Source organism: Lissotriton vulgaris, chromosome 3_1 (assembly GCF_964263255.1).
Source record: "Lissotriton vulgaris chromosome 3_1, aLisVul1.2, whole genome shotgun sequence".
NCBI classification, from domain to species: Eukaryota; Metazoa; Chordata; class Amphibia; order Caudata; family Salamandridae; genus Lissotriton; species Lissotriton vulgaris.
In genome coordinates this window covers 715,031,651-715,049,496 of record NC_141689.1, presented here as the reverse complement: position 1 = coordinate 715,049,496, position 17,846 = coordinate 715,031,651, and the positions used below count along the sequence as shown (strand labels likewise).

Sequence of the window (17,846 nt, the reverse complement as noted above, 5' to 3'; positions counted from 1 at the left end):
CTTCTCATACTTCATCTGAGGGCGAAGAGCCGAGCAGGGAAACTTACTACAGTGACTTTTTGTTATCACACAGCATACTATGTTGAGGTACTTTCCTGCTGTATTTTTTAAGCTTAACAATGTTCATTAAGTTTGTGAAGTTTCTCAGGTTTTGCAAAAAACATCACAAACCTTTATTTTTGCACGCTGAGGGACATGGGAGGTACGGGGAGGTAAAGGCTCTGTTTATCTTGAAGCACATGTCTGAGCACCACAAAAATGAATAGCACACTTACATGTGTTGTTGTTGAAGTTCGTTAGCTCACTGATTTACCATTCTTCTCGATGCAATTGTGAAGATATTCTGCCAGCTGTGCTTTGTGCCACTGTGTCACTTCCTGTGTTTTCTTTTTTCAGTACTGGTTGGATCCGGCAAGGACGATCTCGGAGCACAAAGACCTCATACAAAGTACGTGATATTATTTAACTGACTCATGTACAGGACGCACAAGAAATGCATGCCAAAGAGAAAGGTTCGACAGATGTTTGTCCCGCCTGGGGCCAATAGGATCACTAAGGTTTGGTTAGTAAGGCACCGAACTGCAATTAAATTCGCAGCAATGCTCCTCATCATCACTGCAGAGCTTCCCCGAGTTCATGAAAACGTAAACATGATCAGGGAGAGGCAACCATTGGAAGTGTGTGATCATTAATGTTTCATTAAGCATCAGATGTCCGTCCTGGCACGAACCAGGAGGGCCAGATCTGGAATTGGAGGTTGACCACCTGGGTTGAATTACCAACAGTAAAGCTAAATAAACTAATGTAGTCAGCTACAGGATATTCTGGAAATCACACTTTATCCTGGTCCTCCTGGACCTATGCTGGACACACCTGTGTTAAGGGCGAAGCTTCTAATTTTTCCTAGAATGTGTCCTGGTGCTTGGGAAGGACTAGTTACATTGTGAGATTTTGACTGGTTAAATAGTGAGATTTTGACTGGTTAATTAGTGAGATTTTGACTTGTTAAATAGTGAGATTTTGACTGGTTAAATATTGAGATTTTAACTGGTTAAATAGTGAGATTTTAACTGGTAAATATTGTGACTTTGACTGGTTAAACAGTGAGATTTTGACTGGTTAAATAAGGAGCGTTTGGGATTTTTCCTAATTTTTAAATAATTGTAATATTTTCGGAAAATGTGTAATATTTTCAGAAAAAGTGGTCTTGTCTCGCCTGTTCCTAAGAGACAGTCCTCTCATTGATGTACTATCTCCTCACCACAACCCAAACATGATTTGGTTTTAGCATAGAAATACTAAAAGTTGCTAATTTTTCAAAGTCGTGCCATAAAGCAGGCTCTGACAGTCTGGATAAGAAAGGCTGCATGTTGGCTGTCATAGCTCTTTAAGTGGGCGCAATTCGAGCTTTCTTCTGATAAATAACAGGCAAGGGCATATGAAAACTGATGGTTGCAGTGAAAAAAATACTGTGCTTCTGGACTAGGAAACATTCTTGAAACAAATTCAAGTTTCTAAAGTCTGTTAGTGCGTTGCACGTTCGGTGAAGCACAACAAGTTGCAAAAAGGCAGACAACTGAAGCCATCCTTAAAGAGGGAAAGACATAACTGGGGCCTCGGAAGATGACACTTTTTAATGTTATGAGCCACAGAGAACACAGACAGGGGCCCACCCTTTCAGCAATTTGCTTTTGACAGTATGCAGATAGAAAAGTGAGCAAGGCAAGGATGCTTAAGTTGAAGGCACCCAAAGGATGATGGTTAACTCGCCTGATATTTATAAATGTAAACTCGTCTGGTGTACGTGATCCTTTACTGTACAATGAGCGCAATCTCTAGCCCGACACCAAAGACCTCTTCCCTGCACAGCAAAGCAAAACATAATGTCTTGGCTTTCTTAAATCCCACTTTGAATTTTCCTTGAACCTTCAGTTTACTTTCAAACCTCTTTAGTAGGTATGATTTTGTCATCTCTTGAATTGAATTAGAAAGGACCTGAGGAAGCACAAAGTCCGATACCCCTGACGCTCAACCCTTACAGATCAAAAAAATTCAGATACAGAAAATAAGAGAAAAATACATGTTTTTTTCGCCAACAAATTGAGAGAATGGTTGTTATGTTACTAACGGATGAGGACAGCGCCCAGCCAGATTCATTAATATGTATATACAGGCCTCTTTCTGGTGGGTTAGACACAGCAATCGTTTTATATATTGTATAAAAAGAGAAAAGGAAGAGGAGCGAGCCTAGAAGATGCTAAGATGGCGTGCAAGGATTCATCTTTCAATAGATCTGCATGCTCCTACATGTTTCTGATCTAAGTAGACTACGGTGCTGCACCAACGTGTTTACCCTACAGAAATGAAGGCAATGTGTATTTCTAGAACCTCCTGCCATGGCAGTCCACGAGATCATGTTTATAGCATTATCCCCTTTCCATGGCTACAGATCTGAAATCCAGGGGATAACCTGGTTGTGAGGTGCATGGCTTGTTCTGATCTACGTTCCTATTTGTTGGTTTTATTTTTGGTCTATTTACATTCAGGTAGTGAATAAAGGCCACTGTGTGAAATGTATTTTGTAACTGTGGTGTAGATAGAGGTCTGGATTCAAACGGAGTCTAAAGCTTTCCACAGTATTGTATTTGTGTTGTGTTTTGATTTTAAGCTCCTTGAACAGACAGACTGTATAGCAGATACATCAGTTGCACTACATACAATTCATTCTGTGCTTGCTGGCAAATTCTAGAGGTGGGGAAAAGATGGACAGTACACATTAGCCCAAGCATTGATCATGATTAAGGCTCCCTGTTTTTACGGATTTGCACAGATAAATACAGACAGAAAACAATTGTTTTCTGTCTGCATTTATTTTTAAAAGTGGATAAATACAGAAAAGTTTTGTTCCTTTGTTCCTTTTAAGTAACTCTCCATGCTCTCTTTGATAAATTGTAGGGCAGCAGCTAAGCATATGGACAGCATTGAAAATTAAAAAACAGGATGAAATGTATTTAAATAACAGCATATGTCATCATACATTTATGGTATAATGCTAGTATTTACTAATGGATGTATTGGTATGTAATATTTGATAGCTTAAATAGCTAAAACACGACAGACATCAAAGTATGAGAGAGCGTCTATCAGTTAAATAAATATGGAAATGTACAGTTTTTTAACTTCGTTTATACGCAAAACACAGAATAAATATGGATAAATACAGACACAATGGCCCAAAAATAAATATGAATAAATACATACAGAAATGTTAAAAAAAATAACACCATAAAACCGGGAGCCCTAAGCATGATGCATAGTGTGTAGGGGGATGTCAGTCATGAGGACAGATGTGCTTGGCGCCCTCAGTTTGGGTCAGGTTTTTTTGATAGCCATTTAGGTTTTACTCGGAGTGGGGGCAGATTTACTTGGCGAAGCAGAGCATTTAAGCTAAAAGAATGAAAACAGTGAAAATTATATACATTTTTAGTTGGCGCAAGGGGGACATTTGCTAGTGTAAAAAGCAGTGTTACGTTTCCAACTGAAGCGACAGGCATCATTGCTGAAGGTAGCAACGGCCTGCAGAAGAGGCGGGCTGGGGTTGATGCTTTTGACCCTGAACAGATTTGTATACCAATAAGGAACATATATATGGACTTCCTGTATGTTGTGAACTAGCCTTCCTGGAGTCTTGTGGGAGGGTTTGGAGGTGAGTATAGGAAGATTAGACACTTTTTTCACTGTGGTTGGATGGGAGGTGTGAGGAAACCACAATAGAAGGTGTTACAGTAGTCAAGCTTGCTGAGGACTAATGCGTGGATTAGTGTCTTTGCAAAGTGGCATGTGAAGTGTGGTGGATTTCTGCTGAGACTGGTCAACAGGAGGGCTAATTAGTGCTAATTGTGATGGTGTGCTATAGTAAAATGGGCACCCATCTGCGTGCTATTTTGATCCTTTCATAACTGACATTGCAACTGACTTTCATGGGGAAACAACCCAGTTTGTAAATATTTGCAATCAGAATTGACTTCCTATGCTAGTGCAATTTTCTGGATACTTTTCTTTGTGTATTGGTTTTCAATTAGTGCATAGAGGTTGTCATTAGAAGATCCATGGATGCAGCCTTGTGTGCTGTGTTGCACAATAGACTCTTCCCTAACTACTCATGTTAGAAATATTGATTGTCATAGGAGCGGATGTTGTAAAATACCAGTGCTTACTGCTTGTGGTGTAGCTCATGACCTGAAGAACATCATAAACTGTTCACACAGTGTCCTTTGTACAGATCACTAATGTCAGTGGCGAGTCAAGCATGTTGATGATTTTATTTCAAAGGGTATAAACAGTTTAAACCCCCCCAAAACATTAATTTGTTTGACCTGATAATTTGTTTAAGCAATATTATACAAGTGGGGAGGGTACTCCCAGGTAGTTATTGACTGGAGTGGTGTCACCGGGACAAGGCTACACTGAGGGTCCTGCTTCACCCTAATCGATAACTACCTGGGAGTACTCTTCGCTCTATTAAATAGTATTCCTATTGTAAACCATACCATTACAATTTGGGGTGAAAAGCAAAAAAAGTTTGTTGGATGGTGTGTTTTTCAAGGGACTATTTAGGTGGGAGGTTACAAGAAGCATACCTGTTTTTTGTGTGTGTTTTTTTTTAAATGGCTCCATCTTTTTTGACCCATTGAAATCCAAAATAGTGAATGCCTGGATCTTAGGGCTCAAAAAAAGCATTTAGGAAGGGGATAGCACATAATAATAGTTAATCTAGTTAATCAATAAACCCAGAAGGTACTGTTCCTATAGAAGAAAAGGGGGGAAACCTAGTTTGGAAGTGAATAATCTGAGGGAATCCTTATGATTATTATTTAGTGCCCTCACACATCCAAATGGATGTCATGCTTCATTTTAGAGCCAGCTCCTCATCTGACCTGCGCTGCAATGTCCTATGGGCCCCCCGAGAGGGCTCTTTGTCACAGCTCTTGTTAGTATTCCACCGTAATGATGAAGGTGTATGTGAGGATATGGGCTGAACAAGGTGGAGTGAGTGCAAATAAAGTGCCAAATGAATTAAAACTACCTAAGTGTTACCTAATTAGTTTTATTATGGTGGTTCCCTTGGCAGAGATAAAAACAATGACATGGGGGCTATCATGAGGGCTCAATAAACCAAGATAGTCTTAATGTATATGTGTGGTTGACATTCTATAGGAACACTACCTTCTGGATTTATTGATTATGTTTTACAGGCGTGGGTACTGGACCTTTATTAGCTCTTTGTCCCCTTCTTGTGTATATATAGCTAGAGCACGTATAAGTAACAACATAAATGATTCTTAGTTGGTGTGATATTACATTTAAGTATTGTGGTGAGTTCTATGGTGATTTTATCCTGTGAAAAAGGCGAATCGTCTGATTCGATTAAACAACCGTGTTTGACAGAAAATGGTTTTCTCTTACGATATTTTCTTGGTAATTGGGGAAGGTGCTCCAGAAGCTAAAATGAGGGCACATTTATAAATTCATCCTCATCCGTGTGAGACATTTGTCTGACATGCCGAGTAAAACATGTACTTCCAACAGCAACAGTCTATCAGCTGATTCCCCAGTGTTCTGCTGCTTCAACGCCAGAGTGCTAACATTCTGGGTTTGTATGACAAACTTGCGGCACAGCTGAAGCTATCTTGATGGATTCAAAGCTGTAAAACCTAAAGCATTTCCTTCAGAAATTAACAAAATGAGGACTAATTTTCTTATAGAAATTGTGGTTAGTTCTCTAGAAAGCTAAAATGAGGACACATTTTCTATGAGTTCTCAAATATGTTGCTCATTCATTTCAGGAAAACATTCTGAAATGCTGCCAGCACCAGCAACTGTCTGTCCGTTGATTCATTAGTGTTCTACAGCAACGTTAGCACAGAGTACTAAAGAACAACTAGAGCACTAACATTCTATAATCATGACAAAGATTGGCACCCCTGACTGTGGAATCGAAATACTTTTCTATGACCGAGACCCCGGTAAATTAACAAAATGAGGGAGTTTAACATTTCTCATGGATGATAGCTAATGATCTAGAAATTTAAAATAAGGACACCTTTTCTATAATTTCTCAGTTATCTTCCTTATGTAAATGTAAATGTAAATTGATACTTGGATAGCGTACTACTCACCCGCAAGGGTCACAAGGCGCTTGTACGAATACCGCTGTGGAACCCATCCTGGCTTTCCCTGTGAGGCGTCCACTCCTGGGCACCCCCAAGGTGGAGGCCAGGCATCCTTACCGTTGTGGGGGCCATTGTGGAGATTTAAGCAAGCTATTGCCCAGAGTTGCAGAGTGGGACTCCATGATTGGAATAGGCACCGAGGCGAGAATTATCAGGTCTGTGGAATTTTGAGCCCAAGACCCGCCGAGGTGGGGAATTGAACCCTGGTCCCTAGCTAGACCTCTGCATCAGGGTCTGCCGCTCTAATCATTGAGCCACACTTCTCCACCCTTATGATTATTATTATTATCAATGCCAGGGAAAAAAAAGTCTGGCATGCTGAGACAAACGTACTTACAACACCTGCAGAAGTCTGTCAGTTGACTCTCCAGTGTTCCATCAAAGCTATTTCATAGTGGTTTCTAATGAACAGCTGGAGTGCTAACACTCTAAATTCAAGACTAAAGTGAGCTCATTGTGCTGGAACGGGCGCTGTTGAATGTAACCCCTTTCTATGATGCTTGCTGAAGTAAATGTGCATTGGTGTGTTAATGCAGTTATGAATACAACTGGTTTAAAAATGTGAGTGGAAGTTTCAGTTTGTAGTCACTTATTGCATGCTATATATTATAGAGGGGCTGAAATAGTTAATGAGAGACTCCTATCTGAGTCCATCATCCACTAGCCACATCTGTTTTTTCAGCCTACCCATTCTCTCTGTTGCTAAACAGGTCCTGCAAGCAATTATGTTTAGATTGTACACCTCTCCTGTTTTTTGGAATAAATAAAATCACAACCAAAAAAAACTTACGCCTGTGACTATTGATATTAGATATCTAAATTTATGTGGTGCACCTTTGCTTTTTTATACTAATTAGCTAAGTTCTTAATTGAACCTATACTGTGACAGTGGGTGTGAATCAGTGTGCACACATCTTGCCCACAGAAACCATCTAGGGCTTGCCTTTTTTTTCATAAAAATAACTTGGAGAAATTTGTGTTAGGTGCTGTAATTGGGAAGTCTCCACTGTCTTTCTAGTTGTTTAAGGTTGAGCTTTCCTAGTATAGCACACTGGGGTACTCATGAAAGGTTCGACAAGGCCATTGGCCTGTGACCAAAGAGGTGTGCTCTTCTGATGCTTCACATTAAGATGACTGAAAAAGTCTCTCAATTCTCGATTATTGAAAGGTGGGCCATTGTAAAATTTTAAGGTCGCAGGTTCACCCCATGTCCCGAAGATGCTGTCTAATCACTCAATGACTCTTTCTTGAGTGTTGTATGAGATAACGTCTATCAATAGAAAATGGGAGTATTCATCAACAATCACCATCAGGCGATATCCGGTGTCAAGAGAACCGAAGAAGTTAATGTCAATGCGTTTCATGCATTAGTTGACAACTCTGACATGTTTAAGGTGTGTTGAGTAGATTTTGATGATAGGCAGTATCATAGATGGCAGGCCTTTAATTCTCTTTCAATTCTCATGTCGGGATGTGGAAACCAGACCCGGTCTCTGAGAGCTTGTTCGTTGGCAACAATACCACAATGTCCTTCATGGGTTGCTTTAATTAACTGTTGTCGCGGACTCTTCGGAAATACAGTTTCCAAATCTCTTAGAATAATGCCTTCCTGAGTGACGGACAGTTCATCTTTGACATTTTAAAACATCTGGTATTCACTGTCACTGGTAAGATTTTTATAGTGTTGGTTCCAAGACTGATGTGCAATAATGTTGTTGAGTTTTAGCATGTCACTGTATTGACTCGTGGCAGTGACAATTTGTTCCAACGATATGGCAGCTGGGGTGCTTGATTTCATGATGAAATTTATATAGGCTTCAGTCGTCTTAGGCTGGATGTCAGGGGACTGTAGAGGCACTTGTGAGTAGTAGTCGACAGGGTTCTGATCTTTCCCTGGGTGATGCATGATGTTGTATTCTTGCAGTTGCAGACCCCAACATTCAATGCGAGGAGGCATTTTTGCCTTTGGATTACCAAAGATAAACAACAATGCTTGATGTTCTGTCACAAGCTTGAGGGGCTTCCCATGCAAGAATACTTGGAAATGTTCACCAATGCACACCACTTCTAAGCTTTCTTTCTCAGATTGGGAATAGCCTTTGACTTGCATATGCCACAATACGTCTTCGAACATTTGGGTGTCTGCTGCGGAAGGATGACGCCAAACCCGACAGGGCTAGCGTCAACAACAACCTCAGTATGAAGCTTTGGATCAAAGTATGCCATCTCAGTAACTTTCTCAATAGCTTGTTTGATTTTCTGGAAGTTTTGCTTACACTCATGTGACCAGGGAAACAAACATTCTTTTTTGTCAAATCTGTTAATGGCGCACTGACAGTGGCAAAGTCTCATATATATCTAGGAACAGTAGATGGCCATGCCAAAGAATAACCACAACATAGAAACATCGTGTGGGGGACCAGCAGTTGACATCTCTTGCACTTTAACTGGATCAGGTGTCATGCCACCTTCAGAAAAGATATGGCCAAAGAATTTTGACTTTGTCTTATTGAACCCACATTTCTCGGAACTCAAAGTTAAACCGGCATCAGCGAGCAAATGACACACTGGCGCAAGAGCTTTGTCATGCTCCTTCTGTGTACCTCTGACGTGTACGTTACCACTATAATTGAAAACATTCATGACAGGCTGTATGATACGTCAAATGACATCTTGAAATAGCTCTGCAGCTGATGACACACCAAAACGTAGTCTTTTGTAACAGAACAGACCAACATGTGTAGAATTTTTTTTAATGTACCTGCAATTCTACTTGAGTTCTAACGGATGATATCCTTTATTAAGATCAAGGCGAGAGAATACCTCTGCACCATTTAATTGTGTTATCATATGGGCAATGTGCGAACCTGGATGTTGTTCTCTTTCAAATGCCTTGTTTGCCTGATGCATATCCACGTAAATGCATGCAGCTCATTCACTGTCCTTTTTGGGTTCTACCACTATGGGAAAAACCCATGGAGGTGAACCAGTGGCACACTCAATGATTTTGTGTTTGAGTAAGGATTCAAGTTCTTTTTCAATAGCTTCCTCTAAGTGAAAGGCAATTCATCCATAACTTTGAGCAATCAGATGAATGTCTTCACTAATGTCTGATTGGGCTTTCATAGACTTGAGTTTTTCCAACCCATGAAACCACAAAGGTAATTAACTTAGTGTTTCATAATGAACATTCATGCTATAGGTCTAATATCAGTCCCATAGCAGCAGCTGGACCTTGAATTAAATGAATGGTGCTTGTACGTTTGTGTTCATGTGCTTCATCATAGCTACAAATGAACCATGACATTTTAGGAGTGTTTATGCAGCCCATGTATACACTTTAGATTTTGATGATGTGTGTCGTAAAATGGAGTCAGTTCATTATATTTCTCCTCAGGCATAATATTTATTGACGCACTACTATCGATAATGAAAAGTATTGAACAACCGTGGACTTTTATTGTGATTTTTTGACGTTTGAATGGCAATCCAACATGCACATATTTCTCTGAGGTAAACATTGACATGGCACGACGATCTTTTTCACTTTTACTTGACAATGATACTAAAGAACTGTTTGACGAAGATTTAGATGTCTATCAATCCATCAAGTTGTACTTGTAGAGCACAGCTTGTCATCCGAGAGGGTATCCAGGCGCTTGCTGCAGGTATCACTTGAACAGCAGAGACCGTTGCCGTAGTCCAGTCGTCTGGTGAAGAGGGCCTGTATCACCATCTTTCTGGTGCTGAAGGGATGCCACTTGAAAACATTGCCGAGCGTGTGGAAGCAGGCTGAGGAGACGGCGTTGACCTGATGTTTCATGGAGAGTTGGTTGTTAAGGAAGATGCAGAGGTTGCAGTTGTGGTCTTTTAGTGTGGGGGCGGGTCTTAGGTCCAATGGCCACCAGAAGATATTCCAGAAGGTGGAGTGTCTGCCGAAGATCAGAACTTCAGTTTTGTCCATGTTGAACTTCAGGCAGTTGTCCTTCCTTCACACTGAGACGTTCTTCATTCAGCTGTGGAAATTGGTCTTCGTCAAGGTAGGGGTCCTCTGAGTGAGAGGGCGAGCTGTGTCTCAGTGGTGTAGGAGTTGATGTTGCGTGATCTGATGTTTGCGAGTGGTGTCATGTAGACAGTGAAGAGGGTTGGGCTGAGGGAGGAGCCTTCGGGGAGGCTGCCGATGGTGTGCTTGGCTTGCGAGGCGAAGGGAGGGAGGCTGACTCTGTGTGTGTGCCCCTTAAGAAAGGATGCCATCCATCTGGACACGCGTCTGTGATTCAAATCTGGCATAGTCGATTAATGAGTGTGTGGTGGGAAACAGTGTCGAAAGCTGAGGATAGGTCAAGCAGGATAAGAGCGGCTGATTCTCCTCTGTCGAGTATGGCACGGATGTCGTCTGTTGCGTTGATCAGAAATGTGTAGGGTGCTGTGGTTGGCTCTAAAGCCTGATTGAGAAGGGTCCAGTAGGTTCTTTCTCTCCAAATGTTCAGTGAGTTGGAGGTTAATGACCTTCTCCAGGACTTTGGTAGTGAATGGGAGCAGTGAGATGGAGCTCGCTGGGGTCTGCACTGGGTTTCCTGAGAAGTCTGACCTCTGCGTGTTTCTAGGCATTGCAAAAGATGGCTTTGGTTATCGAGGCCTTGAGGATGGTCGTGAGCTAAGGTTGAAGAGCCGGGGGAGGGAAGGGCAGGGGTCGGTGCGTGCTCCTGAGTGGATGGAGTTCATAAGAGTTGTTGTGTTCAGTGTGCTGAGTTGTTCCCATGTGGTGAGCGGGTGGTCGGCGGTGGTGGTCGATGGGATGCCAAGGAGTTTGGAAAGTTGGGGATCGAAGGTTATATAGATGGTTGCTATCTTGTTTTGAAAGTGTTTGGCGAGGGCCGATGATGTAGATCGACTTTGTTTGGAGTCAGTTTACCTCAGCTGATGTGGTCACTTGGTCTTATGGGAGTGCGTCAAACATCGCTTCTAGAACATTCGGCCGGCTGTTTTGTTTTCAGACCATGACACACTTAATTTTTCCTTCGCCTTGCAAAAACATTCCTTAGCCTTGGCAGATTTGCCCCGTGTCAGGACATTTACCTTTGTGTGGAAATGAAAATCCACACCTGAAGTACAAGTTATTTTTCTGTGGAGACATCACTCTGCGTCCCTCGGCCTTGTGGCTTTGGCTTTGACTTTTCACTTCCATGACTGACTCACTCTGGGCACCTCCGACCTCCATGTTTGCAGCTTGTCGATCATCACACTCTTCAGCTCTAGCAGCCAAGAGAACTCACTTCAAACTAAGAGTTTCTCTCAGCATTCATTGTCTGAATGAATCTGACAAGCATCTGTCAATCACTCTGCGTATAGCTTCCTCATCATTAAATTAATTGAACTTACTGTGTTTGATGAGCGTATCCAGTCTCTCAGATAATTTGTGGATGATCTCACTAGCTATCTCCTGTTCTTGACTGAAGATGTACCTTTCCTAATCTACATTTGGCATTGGATTGAACTTGAGATTCAGGCCTGCTTTGGTTTGAATATAGGTAATTTTGTTAGCTCTCTGCATTTTCTTTATGACTTCTTTTATGCCTTCACTGGCAAGATTCTTAAGGTACTTGATAATCTTCCTGTAATCTGATTCTTCTATTGCATCAATGAAATCTACAAATATCTCTATCCAGGTAGTCCATCGGTTGCCAATATTCAGTTTTTTGTGGTATCAAATCACAAGGGTGGTTCAAGAAGGTGGCATCATTGTAACCATTTACGAGATTGTCAGGCACTGAAGGTGGAGTCCTTTCCGACACTGTCTGCTAGGACTCACTTAATCCATACCGTTCCCATTCATGGGAGCCCTTTGCTTTCAGGAGGCCTTTGGAGATGTCCTAAGCCACTACCCAGCAGCTTTGGTGGTGTACCGCTTTGGGAATGTACAGCTCTGCAAGTACAACTCCTCTGGGGTTATTCCCCCAGTGATGTGGTACGATGACTCTCTTTGCTCAGTAAAGGTAAAAAGATGACAGTTTCTTGTATCCATATTACTTTGATTTTAGTCGTCTCTTTGTGCTCTGTCTGACACCTGGTTGATCTCTGCCTCGCAGCGCTTCTGTTCACATTGTTAGCATTCCATAGGAGGTTTGCAGCCTTCCCAGCAGTTTTTCAGGCAACAATATGTAGACTTCTCAATGAAGCTTTTGTTATTATCAAATGCTTCACACTGGATGCCGTGTTCCTTTGACTCCACATACGCCAAACGTCGGTTCCACACTTTAACAGAGTTACATGTGGCACACACAAGCAGTTTTCTGGACCATAGCAAACTCTCTGGGAGAGCACTGTCTGTTTTTGTGTTTGGGCTTCACCAGTTGTAGTGTCCTCCCCAGCCTGGCTACTCGCCATTGACTACCCCACACACTGAGCTTAGTATCACACGTCTTTATTATTCTGTGTGTAACCACAAACTCAGCATTCTAAATCTGCATTCACTTCACTACACAGTAATGCTTACTTCACAGTTCTCTGGAGTCCATCAGGAATGATAAGGGTTCCATCATTACAAACTGACATGACACTGAAACTTTCACTGTGTAAGGGCAAATGTAAACACACAGTTTGATCTCCCTATTTAACTGTTGAACAATTCTTAATAAATCATTTTAGTTATTTATTGTTTTGACAGACTAACATAATTTAAAATATATTAAACCTACTAAATTGGTGCTCATTCACATGGGTAATATTCTGATGTGATCACATTGTTACCACAATTGGTAGGTGTTTTACTCCTGAGTTTAGGGTGGTTGGGAATGACTTGCCTTATCTTAAGTTTGTTAGCTGTTGTCTGGTAGCATTGCTACCAAGATGTTGTTACCAAATGTAAGGCTATGCTAAAAGTTCACTTTAATAGTCTCTATGAAACTTTACTCATTACAGAAAACACTTCATAGAATGTTTTAATAATGTAGATGTTAACACTTTGTGTAAAGTTTTAACAACCCATTTAAAACTGGCTGATCTTGTTTTTCTCCAGCTGGACCACCATACACCCTTTATTTTGGTGTCAAGTTCTATACAGAAGACCCTTGCAAGCTTAAAGAAGAAATCACTAGGTAATGTATTAAAAAACGATCAGTATAGTAATGCATGTTTATCCTAATGGCCCCACTGCACGGCCTTTTAGTAATAGCATTCCATCTAATGGGCAGATTTGAAATCAGCAAACAGCCCGCCAGGCTGCTGTTGTGATGAAGGCCCTGACCTCTTCACCTGCCCAGTTCAGAGATTCTTGCCATGTTGGCGGGGGGGGGAGGGGGGGGGGGGGTTGTTTGCTGTTTGTCGTTTTGAAGATGCAGGCCATCATATTGTTGCAGTCTGCCTGGCAATTATTTGATTTTCAAAATATATTCTAGAGTGGGTTTGTTGATGAAAATCAAAATATCAGTAATCCTTGTTTCACTGGGTGTTTTCTCCCAGTGTGTTTCTAATTTTTAGGTCTTGCCTGAGACAGCATATGAGCGGTTGCTTCTGAGATCTATTGTTGCTTAAAATAAATCTTAAATGGCCTTAGAACCCACCCATTAATTTCCATTAGTTGACTTCCTTGTCACTCTAATTTCTTTTGTTTTCATTGGTCAGTGGCAACTGGTTTGCAGGTTTCATTTTACTGAGCTCGATCTAAACAGCTTTGGCAGGATTTTGGTTTCACCTCTTTAGATTCAACACACACGCACATAGATAGCAGCCTCTTGTCAAGGAGCTGACTTTTTATTTAGACAAGGGCAATTAGTATGAATGTACGGAGGAGCAAGTGATTGGGACCCATTTGATATGTGCATGGTAGAGTGTCGCAAATCCACTTTTGTTATATTCACACTGATGAGCGTGAAATGAATAGTCTTTCTTGGAGGCAGTGCTTTTCCAAAGTCTTGCATCCAATTATGTTATTTTTGATGCTGAACTTCTTCATGTCAATGGTGGCTGCAAGGTTGGCATCTGACTTCTGTGTGGACACCTTGTTCGACACCTTTGGAGTACAAGTGTTGCATATCTATGCAGGCAGTTTTTCTTTTCATCTCTCTCTTCATTGATTTGTGTTGCTTCACCACCCCCTGAGCTTTGTTGTCTGAAGTGTAACATGCAAACGTATGAGTTCACTGGAGTGGTGCTTCCTTCCTTGGTGCGGCTCTGGTCTTTCCTAGACTGTTGTAAACTAACCAATCTGTGACAGCATGCATGTAAACATCAATATTACTATGTGAATTGTGCTGAAATACTATTGAAACACTATCATAAACAAGTTCATTACAAACTGACATGACACTGAAACTTTCACTGTGTAAGGGCAAATGTAAACACACAGTTTGATCTCCCTATTTAACTGTTGAATAATTCTTAATAAATCATTTTAGTTATTTATTGTTTTGACAGACTAACATAATTTAAAATATATTAAACCTACTAAATTGGTGCTCATTCATTATCATAAACAAGTTCATTGCATGGAGAGAATGTGAAGTTATGGCCGGAGCTGCTGACTTTGAAACTGGAGAAATGACGTAATCTCCCTGTGCCTAAAAGTGAATGTGACCTTGTATAATGTAACAGGTGCCCATGTGAAGCATTCCTGTAAAAAAATGTATGTTCGCATTATCTGAAAAACATTTCAAAAGCATAACAATTATCACATGTGCAATTAATATTCAGTATTTGAGCATCCTGTCCCATCTAGTCACAGCAGTTGTTGAGCGACCATTTCTTCACATACTGCTCGACCCTAACTTAATCTCTACCAGTCCCCTCAAATGTCACCATTGCATAGTTCAGAGAGACCTGTTATTTGGGGGTCCATTGTTTTGGTAATCATCTTCCCCAAGTCACTAAATCCTCTACTACTATGTAATTTCTGCGGGTGAGTTTTCTCATCCGCAAGTGCCCACTCCAATACATCTCTCTTCCAGGCTCTTACCTCTGGGGCTCAGGTTGAAGTCCAGTGTATGGCGATCCGGCGCCTTGCCAGGACAACCCTGAGTGCCACCATCTCTGTTGATGTATTTGTTTCCCTGCATTGTGGCAGCTCCCCCCTCAAGCACAATGTGATGGTTCTTGTCAGAACCAACCCTGCTATGAGCACTAATGTACTAATCACCTCTACCCAGAATTCCTCTAATGGCTGACAGGACCATGTCATGTGTGAAAGGTCTGCTGAAAGGAGTCTGCATCTACCACAGGCAGTTGGGTTTGATGGGTATATCTTAGAGAGATTTCTGGGGGTCATTTATGTTCTGTGCAAGAAATGTAACTGGATAAGCTTAAATCTAGCATTAGGGAACACCTGCCAGACCTGCTGTCCACAGTTCTGCTCTGATCATCTCGTTCAGGCAATTCACACTCCAATGGTGTCTGATGTGAGCTGTCTCGCCTCCCATGTCTGTAGGCAAGGGCACATGCAAATGCGTCATCAGCTTCCTGCAACCTTACAGGTCTACTTGTTGTTGCATAACTGCGTGTTCCACTGGCTCATCTGGAAACGTAGTCCAGACCTCTCTGGCTGTATGGGCCAGGCGGATGTACTGCAAAAATTGCCCAGGCCCTACCCAAAGAACCCCAATATCTTTGATTCGAGTTTGTTTTATATAAAACTGTAAATATAAAAAGGAAAGCTGAGTGTTGGGCTTAATTTACAAATCTGCCCCTTCTTTCGGTGGTTTGATCTAAAGGAGGAGGGATTGGCGAGCATGCGAAAAGTCTCTGGGACAGACCGAATGCAGTTTTTCTCTCCCTACTTTTGAGAGGAGTTAGGAGGGGGAGGTGAAGGTGAAGGGGGTAAGTAACATTTGCCCTAAAGAGCAAGCTCCATTTATACCTAATACAAGTATTGGAAAAGTCAATAGGTCTCGCCTATGTGAGATAAATTGGATTTGCCAATGGTGTGTTAGACATGTTGCAAAATAGTGTGGCTGCTGTGCAACATCTGTGAATGGCTGAAAGTAATGGGGAAAAGGGCGCTTTGACGTGGCTAGCTTTGACCACATCATAGCTCTTTTATTTTTTTACTTTTAGCCATACTGCACAGCAGCCGCATTGCAACCCGGCTAAAAACATTCACAAAGCCGATAGATCTGGCATAGGCAAGACCTATTGGCCTTGCCACTGCTTGCTTGCTTTTATGTTTGTGACCCCCAGGCTTTTACATCCGGTGGTCAGCAAGAAAAAAACGTATGTTGGTTAGTTTGTTCGACTTACAGTGGGCATTTTTACGTATAGTGACAGGTGACCCTTTGAGGCATGGGACTGCGGTCAAATGTTTCAGCCACTGCATCCTTCTGAGATTCCACCATTGGAAATCTGTCCGCACCTATGACTCGGATTGAGCTGGGGAAATGGGTTGATTTGCAAAGTACAACTTCCTCGGAATTATGGCGCAGGGCCTGTTCCTTTTCCTTCTCCTTTCCAAGGAGAGGAAGAAAGCAGCTCCTCTGTTGGCCTCAAGTGATGTTTACGTTGTGTTGTTCATTGTACACGGCATATTTCATCACCTGCCTACTTAGTTCAAATTTCGAGGCAGCCCAAGGCTGCTAAATGACCCATATCTTATTAAGGAAGGGCTTGGAGGTCAGCGGTTGAACCAGTTGCTGCACGCACGGCGTAGGAGGAAGACACGTTCCATTTTCAGCGTGCATGATGGAGCAGCACTGTTATGCAGAGCGGAGGAATCAGTAATGGTATCTCAGGCACAGAAACACTCTCCCTTTCATAACCTCAGTGCTAAGAAAGTATTCACATTGGGATGTTTTGTTTACAAGGCTTCCATATGTTATGTCAGAGGTGTCCTTGATGGAGAAATCCCTGTGTCTGTTAAACATCACCCGCAGTTTCAAAAAGCAATGATTCCCCGAGGTAAAGTACCTCTCAATACATCAAAACAGAGTTAATTAAGTAAAGGGCCCACTCAATATTTAGGTTCTAAATCAGCAGAATACATCTAAAAGTTTTACAATAATTGAAAAGAATTGCCATACAGAGTCAGCATAAACTCAATGAAGGCTCCTAGCAGAATGGGTGTACAGAATAAAGTGCAAATAATAGAAACATTTCTAAGTACCAAATAAGCAGCAAAACCAATAGATAAACAGACAGCATCTCTAGTAGCATTCAGGAAAGCTCTGGCTCACCCACAAAATAGAGGGCTTATATACACAATGTTTGCATATTAAATGACTAAAACTTCTAATTCATCATGGTACGTATGGTCAACATTTTTACATTCTCAGCAAACCAGAATACAGTTTTATTAAACGTCATATTGCTGTAGCACCTAAGCACTATCCCACTACATGAATATTGATTCTTCCCACGCTATACCAATGTCATCAGGAGATGATAGGGCAAACTAGATACATGAGCTGAAGCAAACTATATTATGAAGAATAGGACACAGTGAGTAGAAGGTCCTTGAAGAAGACTACAGTATTGTGACCATGTTGGAAAGATTGAGATCAGCAAGAACAACATCAGTGGACATAAACTGACTCTGCTTGAAATAACAAACAGTGAAATGTGCAGGGGAGACATCCATTGCGATAAGGATGGCTTCCAGTCCCAAAATTGAAGCCTAGTTAACAAGAG

General features: G+C 41.5%; 1 protein-coding gene across 4 annotated transcripts in view; it reads left to right on the top strand.

Moving 5' to 3' along the window:
• EPB41L4A (erythrocyte membrane protein band 4.1 like 4A) overlaps positions 1 to 17,846 on the top strand; it is an 864,386-nt gene that overhangs the window by 258,070 nt on the left and 588,470 nt on the right. For all 4 annotated transcript variants that reach the window (XM_086961016.1, XM_086961015.1, XM_086961018.1 and 1 more), the window contains exons 3-4: positions 397 to 448; positions 13,252 to 13,330. In XM_086961016.1, the coding sequence (XP_086817142.1) occupies positions 397 to 448; positions 13,252 to 13,330 (131 nt within the window). The remainder of the gene's footprint in view (positions 1 to 396; positions 449 to 13,251; positions 13,331 to 17,846) is intronic.